Below are 13,331 nucleotides of genomic sequence, written 5' to 3'. Positions count from 1 at the left end.
TTTTACTATTGAATAATTTAAAAAAGCAATACACAAAAACAATTTTAACGTTGAGGTCACATCAATCCCACAAAACTTTTTGCATCGAATGATAAATCGAATTTCCATATTAAAAAAAACAGAAAATTTTAAAATTGCTTTTAGAAGACGTATCTAGACCGCCTTCTCTGTCTCAGCCACAGATAAACTTTATCTCTATTACCCAACGAACAAAACTACTTTTAATTTCGCCCTCGTTGATAGCACAGTTGGTAGAATCATTCTCCTCCTCCACACCGGGTGGAAAAGACTTCAACAACGTGGCTGAGGTAGTTGGGCTCAGCTGAGGGTAGCGTGGTTCTTCTCCCGAACTCAAGCGGCGTAAGATAGTGTGTGCGGAGGCCAAGGAATCGGTCCACCACGCCCAACCCAGCGTCCAGGAAAATGCATGTCAAGAAATTCTCGGACAATGAGACCAATGTGACGGTGCACCATCTTGATGGAACACCACATTTGGCTGATGATTTTCCAACTGGGATATCAGATACAGCTGTAGCATGTCCAGATAGGTCACTGCTGTCGATGTTTTTTTCCGCAAAGAAAAAGGGCCCCAAACTTCCGAACATGACAAAGCACACCAAACATTGATCTTTCGACTATCGCTTTCGAATTCTCGAATGGCGTGAGGGTTTTCTGATCCCTATATTCTGCAGTTATGAGATTTACCCTCCATGATACGTAAAACGTTGCTTCATCGCTAACTCTCCATCTCCGAAGATAATTTTCATCAGCTTCGACGTTTGACAAAATGTCTTGGGCAAATTGAAAACGGCGTGGCTTATCGTTCTGCTTTAAAGCCTGCACAATCTGCAGTTTGTAGGCATGGAGGTGAAGGCGGTTATGAACAACCCTCCAAACAGTGACTTGTGGTATACCTAACTGCAAAGAAGCTCGTCTAGTTGATTTTTGTGGGCTTTAAGAAAACTCTTCGTGGATTCGATCAACATCTTCCTGCGAAGTGCTCGGTCTTTCCGCTCCTTTACGGTGCAGAACACGCCAGTCTCTTGAAATTGCTTTAACCAACTTCGGATAGCATTATCTGAACATGGATCTTTTCCATACTGAGTTCTGTAACGACGTTGCGTTGTGATAACGGACTTTGTTTCGGAAAGCCAAAGTACGCGCATTGCCTTCTCTTGAACAGTCGCCATTTTGAAGTAATGCCGTCAATATCTCCCAGACATCAATGCGGCGAGTACAGCGTTGCCAAATAAAACTTTTTGAGTTACCCTTTCATATTTTGTTGTTTCTGGTTCGAAAATTATAGGCCACGGAAACCCCGACAATAATTTAGAATCGCCCTGTATTACCGTGGTTGTTAGCAGTAGACAACTTGGATTTAAGCCCTAATAAAACTGATAAAATACGTATTGCAAAAGTAGCCAGCCCTGAGAAAAGGAACCAAATCAAAATGTAGAGCATTTTCGTTAAGTTCACTTACTAACAGTGGTAATACTAAAGAAAAAAACTATTTTATAAAATTTTACTCTTATATTAAAGAGATACCAATACTTTTTTGGTAATACTATATATGTTCCTATGGTAATTCGTCTGCAAGGTTGTAAAAACAAAATCATGAAGAGTCAAGGTTTGACCAATAGGTATTTTGTTATGGTGCTTGTTGTAGATTGCGGCTTGTTAAATTATTAATTATATTCGTTGAATCTAATTAATAATGATAATTACTGTTACTACTTTCATTAATGAAACATTAATAATAATCATAAGTAGCAGAATCTTTCCCTTTAGGTGGGGGAACGCACGTGTAGATGCTCACCCGTGCATGACCGCAAAAAGGTTATTGCGATGAGTTAATGAAACTAAGCAGATGCGGTTTAATTTCAGAAGTTAAGGACTCTGTACCTTTTTTTTCTTACTGAAAAGATCACTCAGAAAAGATTAAGGTATTTTGAGAAAGCGCCAAGGGTGTGCGTGTGTGTGTTAAGCGCCAAAGCAACTTAGGGTATGAGGCATAAGTATACTATGTCTGTAACTTGCATCCATTCTGTAGTGGATTTGCTGCTTTCTAGGCCAAATCCTAGTTTTTGGGAGAAAACCATACATCCCTCACTGGGTAGATTTGGAGAAGTCGCGGATAGAGACAGCAAAAAAATATGAATCATATTAGTCCACTTGATATCTGATTGAGGAAGAACCATTGATATCAATGGTTCTACTGTTGAGGACCCTGCATAGATTGTTGACAAACGGAATAGGTATTTTGCATCTATGAAGAATTCTTTAGGGATAGGAATACCAGAAGTGTGTCAGATCTAACAGGAAAGAAATTAAATGCTTTTGTGATAACTTGGGAAAGTGAAAATGAAAGAGAAATTGTTGAAGCTAAATGTGAAAACAGTACCTGGGGTGGATGGAATCTATCCCATTATAGTAAGAGCGGTAAGTAAATCTTTACCATAATTACAAGAGCACCCCTGGATTTGGAGGAGGTTCCTATGGACTGGAAATCTGTGAATGTATCCCCAATTCACAAAGGGAGTTCAAAGGATATGAGACTGCTGACATGACGAATTAAGACATGTTAGCTTGATTTCTGCTCTATGGAAAGCGATGGAGTCACTGGCTAAAGAAGTAATGCAGAACCATCTAGATATGATTGCAGTTATACTGCAGTCACAGAGAGTGGATTCATTAAGGGGGAATCTAGTCTGGCCAATCGTGACTGGATATTATAATGCAGTAACAAAGGAACTGGATGAAAAAAATAATTTTGATATCATACACTTTGGTCTCAGGAAAGCTTTTTGATACGGTTGAAAATAAAAGATCGCTGTACAAACTGGAGAAGTGTAGCATTAAGGGCAGGTTACTAAAAAATTAAGAGATGGTTGAGTAGGAGAAGACACAGAGTTGTTATCAAAAGGCACTGCCCTTCACGGATTAATGCTATTACTGGAGTCCCCCAGTTTCGGTGTAGGGCCATTGTTGTTTTCTGCATTTATTAATGATATTGATGAAGGTTTGCTGATGATATAAAGGGTGGCAGGGTAATTAGTGGCAGTAATCAAGGTGTGCTACTGCAACAAGATCTAAAAACTTAGGGAGTTGGACTGAGAAACAGGGATTGTAGTTTACGATTGACAATTGCAAGGTACTGCATATGAGTAGCAGCAATCCCAGATTAACCTACCACCTGTATGGTACTACGGCCGGGATGGTAAAAAATAAAAGATTTGGGGTAATTGTGCAATCAGATGTGAAATTCTCCTCAGTGCAGAAAAGCTGCCAGGATTGTTCATGCAGTTTTGTCAAGGATATACAGGAACTTTGCTAGCAGGCATAAGGAGGTGATTTTCGCATTGTACAATGCAATGGTTAGGCCGCATCTTGAGTACTCCATACAGGTCTGCAGGCCTCATTTGAGGAAGGATGTGGAGCTGTTGGTTTGGGTGCAGAGCAGAGCAATGAGATTAGTGAAAGCAACGAAAGGGTGTTCTTGCCAAGAAAGTCTTCAGTTTTGCAAATTGCAGCATCTGGAGACGACTAGCCAACTGCGAGGTAATCTGATTGAGGCGTTTAAGGCTTTGAATAGATTGGGAAAGTTTAATTCTTATGGGATTCTTTCTCTTGCTAGACTACATACGTGAGGAGGGTACAAATTCAAATTGAAGAAGGATAGTGGCAGGATAGGGGTATGCGGAAGTTTTCCTTCAGCCAGCACATGGTTGACTGTTAGACCAAAGTTGTTGACTGTTAGACCAAAGAGTGTTAGACCATCTGTTGTTGTGGAAGTGGACAGTTTGAATATATTCAAGGAAGAACTATGCAAAGTATTGGAAGGCATGGACAGGTGATGTGTGTGGGGGATGGTTGGTGTAGGGTTTTAGGGACATCACCAATTTAGACCATATTGCGCCATATATTATACACCGATGAGCCAAAATGTAATGACCAGCGAGTCGTTATGCAAATCGAAGCAACTGCAGGTAAACTACGGCGCGTGCGCGGATCGGGACACGGTATAAAAAACATCTGATACTGAGCTCCATTAATCAGTGTTACTCTTGTTCTTCATATGGGAAAGGCAGCGGACTAAAGTGAATTTGGCAAAGGCCAAATTGTAATGGCCAGACGACTGCGTCAGAACATATCCGAAAAGGCACTGCTGGTGGGATGCTCACGATCAGCTGTGGTTATTACCTACCGAAAGTGGTCCGAGGAGGGAAAAACCACGAACCGCCGGCGAGGCGTTGGACGACCACGGCTCATCGATGCTCGAGGTGAGCGAAGGCTCTCCCGGATGGTACGTCGCAACAGAAGGGCGATTTTGGCGCTAATCGCCGGTAATTGGAATGCTGGTGACGGGAGTAATGTGTCACAACACACAGTACATCGAATCCTGCTGAAAATGGGGCTGCGTAGCCACCGGCCACTCCGAGTGCCCATGCTAACCACGGTTCACCAGCTACAGCGCCTAAAATGGGCACGCGAGCATCGAAACTGGACAGTGAGTGATTGGAAGAAGGTCGTCTGATCCGATGAATCATGTTTCCTGTTGCACCATATGGACGGCCGGGTACGTGTCCGTCATTTACCTGGGAAAGTAATGGTGCCTGAATGCACCGTGGGACGAAAACAAGCCGGTCGCGGAGGTGTCATGCTTTGGGTGATGTTCTGCTGGGATACCCTGGGTCCTGTCATCTAGGTATCGGGCACTCTGACGTCTACCACCTACCTAAACATCAGTTGTGGACAACAGGGGGGCCCACTAGGGGCGCTCGATAGCTAAAATATGCGAGGAACAACACAACATAAACATATAGCTTACACTTTTTAAAATCTCTGGCCTTCACAGTGTTCTGTGTTTCACAAACAGAGTACAAAACGCGGAGATGGAGGAAACCCCTGGGGCTGTTAGACAATGAACACTTTACATTTTATACTTTTACCTAGAAATCATTGCTGACCAGGTACGCCCTTTTCATGGCAACGGTTTCCCCTCTGGCGGTGCCGTCTTTCAGCAGGATAATGCGCTATGCCATACCGCCCGGATTGTTCGAGACTGGTTCACAAAACATGAGGAAGATTTCCAGGTATTGCCCTGACCTCCAAATTCCTCAGACATTAATTCCATCGAGCATCTGTGGTTTGTGTTGGAACAGCAACTCCGATCTGAGGCGTCTTAACCACGGACCTTACAAGAGTTAAAGGATCTGCTGGTTACGTGTTGGTACCAGATACCACAAGAGACATTTAGAAATCTTGTAGCGTCCATGCCTCGCCGGGTTCGAGCTGTTTTGGCTGCACGTGGAGCACCAACATCATATTAGCAAGGTGATCATAATGTTTTGGTTCATCGGTGTATGTCTGTAAATTTCATGCGTTCTCTGATTGATTTGTTGTTTGCCGCATTTGCCAGAGACCAACTAACTCAGCCTCCTTGTGAAAAAGATTCATAAAAATTCCTCATGTCAACGACGGGATTCGAACATGGGGAGGACGGTGATAATACCAACTGTGCTATTATCCATGACGGCTGTAATGTAGGAGGTTCTTTTTTCGTTTTCTTTTTTTTTTTTTTTTATTTTTTGGCTAATGCTGATAAGCTTTCTCTCTTGCATCATTTGCTACTGCTAATATTACAATATTAATAATAAAGGTATTCCTGTTTTTTAATCTCGTACAACATAAAATCGGCCCGTGAACAGAACTTATACAAAAGAATACAGAACGATGCAATATGGCCTAAGTTGCTGATGCGCCTCAAAACCTAATAACATCGTATTACTCCAACAACTTTTATATTGTATAGGCAGATGCGTTTATAGTTTTTTTTTTTTTTTCATCGTAATTCTAAAGAAAACTTCAAATGAGTTAGAAACATATTGTTCTTGTTCTCTTTCAACGAAAGACAGTGAAAGGAGATCCGATTGAAGTTCTGTGTTATTAGAGGATGAATTAATAAATTCAGGTCATTGACGAACATTTGCTACATGATGTAGGCAGACTGAAACGAAAGCGATAAATCGTTTAGATATAGAATAAATTAGGGACCAAAGGACCATCGGAACTTAAAACTTTTAAAAGAAATTGAAGCCTTACTTTCAACAACAATAAAAAGCTTAAAGAAGAAAAGAAAACTTAGAGAAGAAAATTTGGGCTGAAAAGAGTCAAATGCACGACGTATACCTACAAACAGTGAATCATTATATTTATGAAGATTGGTTTATGGAGAATGAATTGTTTAGGAAAACACCATGTCGGTGACTGTCGATAAAAGGATGAAGGTAGATTAATTTGTACATTAATATTCCAAAAAATTTACTAGCAGTGCTGAATTTGATGATTCGATGGCAACAACTTGTAATTGGTATAGGTTCTCTTTCCTCATAGGTAACGGAGAGGTAGAGGTATTGATTACGATAATCCACAACAGATTGGTAATTGATGAACGATAATCCACAACAGATTGGTAATTGAAGAACAATAATCCACAACAGATTGGTAATTGATGACCGATAATCCACAACAGATTGGTATATGCTAATCGGCAATCCACAAAGGATTGATAATCCAAAAATTTTCCAGAAATTGCAGATTGGAGAATTTGTGGATCACCAATTCGTTTTTGTGAAACATAATAACATTATGTCAGGCATTGATGGGGAAATTTGTTCCTATTTGTATTAAGCAACTTTTCGGCCATGACAGTAATAAAACGAGAAAAAAGCAATCGGCTGCTTTCTAATCCCATTCTACGTCTAGCAGTCACTTCTTCAATTTCCCTGGATGCGGATCCAAGGATCAAAACATTAATGAGTGAGAAAGAACACAATACTCGATTATTTCTACAAATTATTATACTGTTTATTTTTTAAGTAATATTATTTGTGTCGTTGATATGTACAATTTTGATAATAAAAGATCTGAGCGACCGTTAATAATTATTTAATTAAAATTACTGTCGATTGATTTAGTTTTCTTATTTTATTGTAATACTACAATATGCAGAAAGTTTTCAATTCCGAAAAACTCAGATGTTTCCCTAGCTTTTGTCAAGTATCGTATACATTTCTTCGATCTTTCTTTGTTTGTAGAGCATTAAATTGCTGGAGTTATCCGAACATATTCTCTATGTCCAGATAATTATCCAATCGCTATAAATCCTCTGGAAGAGCTATATAAAATATTTACGTGGGCTGTCTTTATTTTAAGAGTGATGATAAAGTTCGGCCAGTCTAAAAAAGAAAAAACTTCGACATAGAGATGAAAATTTGAAACTTAAAAGGTTAGACTGAGAGGAGAAGCAGGAATTAATCTTTCATTATCTTGAATAAACTCTCCACCTGGCTTCAATAAGATAAGAGGAGAGATGGGTAGCAAAATTAACGTCCCTTCCTTCTCCCTACCTTATATAACTTGACTTACGATTGACCTTGCTAGCGTGAAGGCCAGGTAAGGTAATATATTTATCTTCTCTTCCTCAGACTACCTCGGAGGATGGGCTTGCTTCATCTCCAGCATCGCAGTCATCGGGATGTTGACAGCTCTCGTGGGGGATCTCGCGTCACACTTCGGCTGCACGGTCGGCCTCAAGGACACCGTAACTGCCATCTCCTTTGTCGCCCTCGGCACCAGCGTTCCAGGTAAGAACTTCGCGGTTCACGAACCAGAACACCGATACGAAAAGGATGTGCTTGGTGCTATCTTGAAATCGTCCGGATAACGCCAAGCATCCACATAATGCGACCTTCACTACTTGAACTTTCCACTGAAAAGGATAATTCAAAAGTTAACTAAGCCATTGACAAATAATCTGTACGCGTGCATTGTGGACAGTTAGGGCTGTTAAGTTTGTAGCGTTCGGCACATTTCCTCCGATAGTTATTTTTTTTATTTAAACTTTTTAACTTAATTAATGATAATGAAGGAAAAATTAAATTTGCTTATCGAGAAAGATTGTAAAAGATGGTCATTAAGGATTTGTGCGAAGAATTTTAATGAAAATCAGACCAGGCTAAGTAATCAGGAATTAATCACTTTATAATAAAAGCATTCTAGAGGGGGGTGGGAATCCTTGGATAAAATTCACACTCTGGAATGAAAAACATTTAAATGAGAGGGCGTGGGCATAATTTTATGGCGATCCGATTTCATTCTCGGCAGTTGCCTGGCTTTGTTGTAAAAATCTCTTCCTGTCCTAACCCAGTTCGGATACAGAAAGCGATATCGACCCCTATCGGAAGATCACATTCCTGCTATTTAAAAAAAATCCTTTAATTATGTCTCATTATGTCTGTTGTACATTTTAAACCGTATTTTTGGGTTCTCCTGTTTAGTCAGACTTATAAAACAATGTAATACGCATCACAAACAGTCTAGCATGGTCCAAATTAACTGCATTACAATTTAAATTTAGTGTTGGGTTTTATTTTGGAAGCATAAATTTGGTCCATGCTATTTTGTCGGAATGTTTCATTTCACATTTTTTAATGATTTGTCCATGCAGTTCCTTAGTATGCGTGTGACTCAGTATTGCATCCTGTTTCTTGTGATATTTGTGAGTTCCACCCTTATGATTCTCAAGATTGAACTAATAATAATTTTAATCTTAAAGAAAACATGTGTGGTGGACAAAAAGAAATGGAAACTCCAAGGTCCGTTCAACACGCAGTATATTACAAATATACACCTCGGTGATCACTGAATTGTGATTACTGAGTGTCTCTTGGATCGTCAGCTATGGAACCCATACGTCTGAGTGTGCATCGCATCGTCATTTGGGAATTCTTGCATTCCCCATAATATGGCCCTGGTTCGAATCCCGTCAATGACGCGAGGAAATTTAATGTGCCTTTTTCACTCCGTGGCTGAGTGAGTCGGTCTCAGGCATAGATAGCATGGTTTTTCCCCGGAAACTCGGGTGTTTTCGTCAAGCAAAACAAGCAAATCGACCACGCAATTTACAGACAAAATACATATATGGGTATATGTAATCAATTACGAGTGACCCTAATATAACACAGTACAGTAAATCTTATTATCATCGTACATAATCCTGCCAGTAGATGGACTTCAATTCGTGAGACTCCTCAGAACCTATGAAAAGCAGTTTTCGCTTTCATTAAGTTGCCATAAACTGGCGGAACTTTTTGTGGAAAAATGATGCCGCATTCTAACACTTCCAGAACTTAGCAGACTCTATATCATCGTATCTGTTCAGTGATATTCTGTTGGTATTTCCATTTTTTGTTCGCTACCTGTAATATGCTTCATAAATTTCATAACAAAACTGCTAACAAGATAACCCTTGATTCTGTTAGAGAACTGTTCGCTTTCACATTTTACAATGGTTTAAATGATAGCCTATTCTCGCAAATATCAAATTACTCAAACACGAAGTAGTAGTAGTAGTAGTAGTAGTAATCGAGGATGTGAAACAAGAAAGCAAGCTTATGTAGCATCAGCACAAAAAAAAAAAAAAATTCACACATCTCCATTCCCTCCAGATGTTTGTCCACTTCCTCCTTGAATTTATTTAACCTATCAACTTCCACAACAACAGATGGCAGTTTTTTCCAGTAATCAACCACCCGCTGACTAAAACTAAATTTCCGCACATCTATCCTACAACTACCTTTCCTCAATTTCAATTTATGCCCCCTCGGGTTCGTAATCTGAGCAAGCGGAAAAATCCCATCAGAATTCAGCGTGCTCAACCCATTCAAGGCCTTATACACCTCAATCAGATCACTTCGCAGGTGCCTAGTTTCCAGAAGCTGCAATTTGCAGAACTTAAACCTTTCTTGGAAAGAGAACCCCTTCATTCCCCTTACCAATCTTGTTGCCCTTCTCTGTACACGCTCATGCAACTCTACATCCTTCCTAAAATGAGACCTCAAGGATCCTGTTGCGTGGCCTGACCATTGCCTTATACAAAGGGATAATCACGCCTTTTCCCTACTAGCAAAATTCCTGTATATCATTGACAATATCCCGTGACATGCTCTGGCAGCCTTTCTGCACTGCTTAGAAAATTTTATATCTGACTGCACAATTACTCCCAGGTCTTTGTAATTTTCTACAACGGTTGGTACGATTATCTTGGGTTAGTTCTACCCATATGCAGTAGTTTGCATTTGTCAATGTTAAACTTCAGTTGCCACTTCTCAGGCCATCTTCCCAAATTTTCCTTTATATCTGAGTGACACCACATCCCTGATATCCCAAAAATATCCGCCTTTGATGATTTGACCAACACCTCAAATTCATCAAATTTATTTATTCTACTCCTAACTTTGGTATACATGCACCTGTTCTTATTCTTGGTTACTCTAACACTGCTCATGTAGTTATTTGTTCCGTGATGACTCCCAACAGTCCCTGAAACCCCGCAGCCCTCCCTCGAACGTAATAGAAGCACTACAAGAACGACTTGCACCTCTGCCTGCAGCTACTGTTAATATTTTAGTCTTTAAATCCCCCCAAGCTAGCAGTTTTCGACCCACCTAACACTTCCTCGATAGCATTAGCAAATATTCTTGTACCCTTTCTATTTAAGTGTATCCCATCCCTGTAGAAGCAGTCTCTCCTGTTAACAAGCCCAGACCGCGCTGAGAAAAATTCTTCCCCATGAGCCTTTCACAGTCTCTCCAGGCCCGAATTGATTGACAAGGCTCTTATCATGTACTCCCTTCTGGGCAGAATTGCAGACACTTTCAAATTTAACCTAGCTCACGATTTTTTTTCAACATTGGCCTATACTTGTTAAGTAAGTCTGCAGATCTGCTACTTTGAATGTCATTAATGCCATCGTGAACAACAGTATCACCCTTTCTGCCCTTAAGAGATGATATCTGCTATACAACGTCATCAACTTTTTCCCCCAGCAGACATACTGTGGTTCTATTCCACCTATCCTTTTTGCACATTATACAAATTTGTATTACCCATCTCCCTGACAATGAAGTCACCAACTATAAATTTCTCCTGAAGGACCGGCGCATTCTACGTTGGAGATTGCCGCTGTGTAGCCTGATGCACAAGATGGTGCTCTGGCGTTGAATTGGGCAGCTGAGAGTTTGATGGGTCCCGCACTTTAATATACCCGACTCCTCAAACTCTCATTGGCACCCATCAGAACGCTGAGTTGGCGCCAAATGTCTTGACACTTTCTACACCTAGCACTCACAGAGACATCCTCCTTGGCTAGATACTGTCCTGTTCCATAATATTCCGCAAACATTTCACAAGTCGCACATTTTTTGAGGCTGTGATTCGTTGGAGGACGGCCTCCCTCGGTTCTCTCCAGAGCCACAGCACTACTGTTACTTTGCTATTCTAGTCTGGGGCATGATTGAACTGATTGAATACGATGAAATTTAATAAGATTAATCAATCTAATTAATAAATTATCAATACTACACTATCTAATAGATTTCTAAATGCAGTAATACGTGCTACGCTGTTTAGTTTTACATTAGCTGCCTGTTTACCACAATTAAATTTTGAAATATGTTTGTAAGTGTAATATTTATCTTGATGCTAAGTTCATAGTAGATGGATGGATAACAGTATTTATTTTTAATACATTTCAGACACGTTTGCTAGCAAAGTGGCGGCTGTCAACGACAAATACGCAGACAGTTCAATTGGCAACGTAACTGGAAGCAACGCCGTCAACGTTTTCCTGGGAATTGGCATCGCCTGGTCCATAGCAGCCATCTACCACGCAATACACGGTCGCCAGTTCCGAGTACATCCCGGCAGCTTGGCCTTCTCCGTAACACTGTTCTGCGTGTCCGCCTTCATCTGCTGTACCGTGTTGCTTCTCCGTAGGAACAAGGCCGTTGGGGGCGAACTCGGTGGTCCCATGAAGTACAAACTACCAACAGCCATACTGTTTGTGGGCTTATGGGTTTTCTATGTGTTAATGTCTTCTCTCGAAGCCTATGACGTAATCCAAGGATTCTAAAACCTAACCGTTTGGTGGAACGCTGTTTGGATTCTGCATCAGGTTTCTATAGAAACGGGTATCTCGGCAACCGAAAAAAAAAAAAAAAAAAGTAGAATTCCCGTTTCTCGGTGTCGATTTCCCAACGTCACGTGCTCCGTTCACGTAACAATGAAACGAATGTTGGGTGTGTTGCTATGGTGATTTTTTTTTTTCCTTCTCAGGCGGTTAATTCAATGGCCGCCATGTTTCTTCTTGCACTATCGTAAACCTCATTCAGGTTTTATGGAGGCTCTTTCTCTATTAAAAACTAATAATTATTGCAAACTAAATATTAATAGTTAATGGTCCCTATTAATCGAACCAACATTGTTTATTCACGTACAGTGAGAAGAAAACATGGCTATGCCATCATAGTTCTCTAATCTATGTTTAAATTCATCATTAGTTGCTAATACGTATTTCAAGTGTTGGGGAGGGCCATTTTGTGTACTCGTAGGACTGTTCGACGAGATTTTTCGAAATAGAAATTTAGAATTGTTTTTTGCCAAACAATTCGTAACTTACAAATTTAGAAACAGTTCGGGAGCTCGTGACATGCAACTTTTCATTAATTATATAATCCATATGGCGACTTACAACCCTTACAACGACTCTTCTATGTCAACATATCAGATATATGTTGGATGCCTGCTTAGTGATAATGTATGGCATTAAAATACCACACGCGTTTTCCAAGTAGAATTTAGCATTTAGAAGCGCCATCTTCTGGCGAACACCAGATACACTGAATGGGTATTTGTGGTTCGATTTAAGTATTTTCCAAAAAAAAAAAAAAAACGATGAATTTTACAGTGTCTAAGCGATAAGCAATACTTCCTTTAAATTAAATTATTAGGAATATTAGAAACCCTTGAAAGACAAACAACGGAATTGTTCAACTAAAATCTTGTCAATTAATTTATTTGGTTGATTTTTACGTATTTACAGTGTTCAAGACAACTTTTAATGTTTTCATTGCGTATGTAGCTTATTATGTAGTCTTGTGTACTTGGGTATTCCAATGATGTTATTTTTATAGTGGAAAAATACTTTTAATTGTATATAAAATTATTTTCTCGTTGCTACAAATATACATCTATATATATATATACGCCAAGTTATATAGAAGCTCTTAGTTCGGTTTGTAAATAAAAGATGGCGCTACCGTCGACAGCAAGAGTCATTTTCATCGTTGGCTTGTGGTGCGTTTTATAAGTGAGTGATGATATCTTTGGTTTTGCTTTAAGATTTAAGTATAAGAAGAAGAAAAAAACTAAACACAGTAACATATCAACAGAAGCTGTATGACGATCAATTTAAAAACTACCGTCTTATT

The 13,331-nt window shown here is 39.8% G+C and overlaps 1 protein-coding gene across 4 annotated transcripts in view; it reads left to right on the top strand.

The window, feature by feature from the left end:
* Window positions 1-12,781, top strand: part of LOC150088581 (sodium/calcium exchanger 3-like) — a 139,670-nt gene extending 126,889 nt beyond the window's left edge. For 3 of the 4 annotated variants that reach the window (XM_090369586.1, XM_090369585.1, XM_090369584.1), the window contains 2 exons: window positions 7,488-7,646; window positions 11,598-12,781. In XM_090369586.1, the coding sequence (XP_090225712.1) occupies window positions 7,488-7,646; window positions 11,598-11,974 (536 nt within the window). In that variant the 3' untranslated portion in view covers window positions 11,975-12,781. The remainder of the gene's footprint in view (window positions 1-7,487; window positions 7,647-11,597) is intronic. The other variant, XM_090369587.1, reaches the window with a different exon arrangement.
* The last annotated feature ends 550 nt before the right edge of the window (window positions 12,782-13,331 follow it).

Source organism: Mastigoproctus giganteus, chromosome 3 (genome assembly GCF_048544385.1).
Source record: "Mastigoproctus giganteus isolate SK-2022 chromosome 3, ASM4854438v1, whole genome shotgun sequence".
In the NCBI taxonomy this organism is placed as follows: domain Eukaryota; kingdom Metazoa; phylum Arthropoda; class Arachnida; order Uropygi; family Thelyphonidae; genus Mastigoproctus; species Mastigoproctus giganteus.
This window is presented reverse-complemented; position numbering and strand designations above follow the sequence as displayed.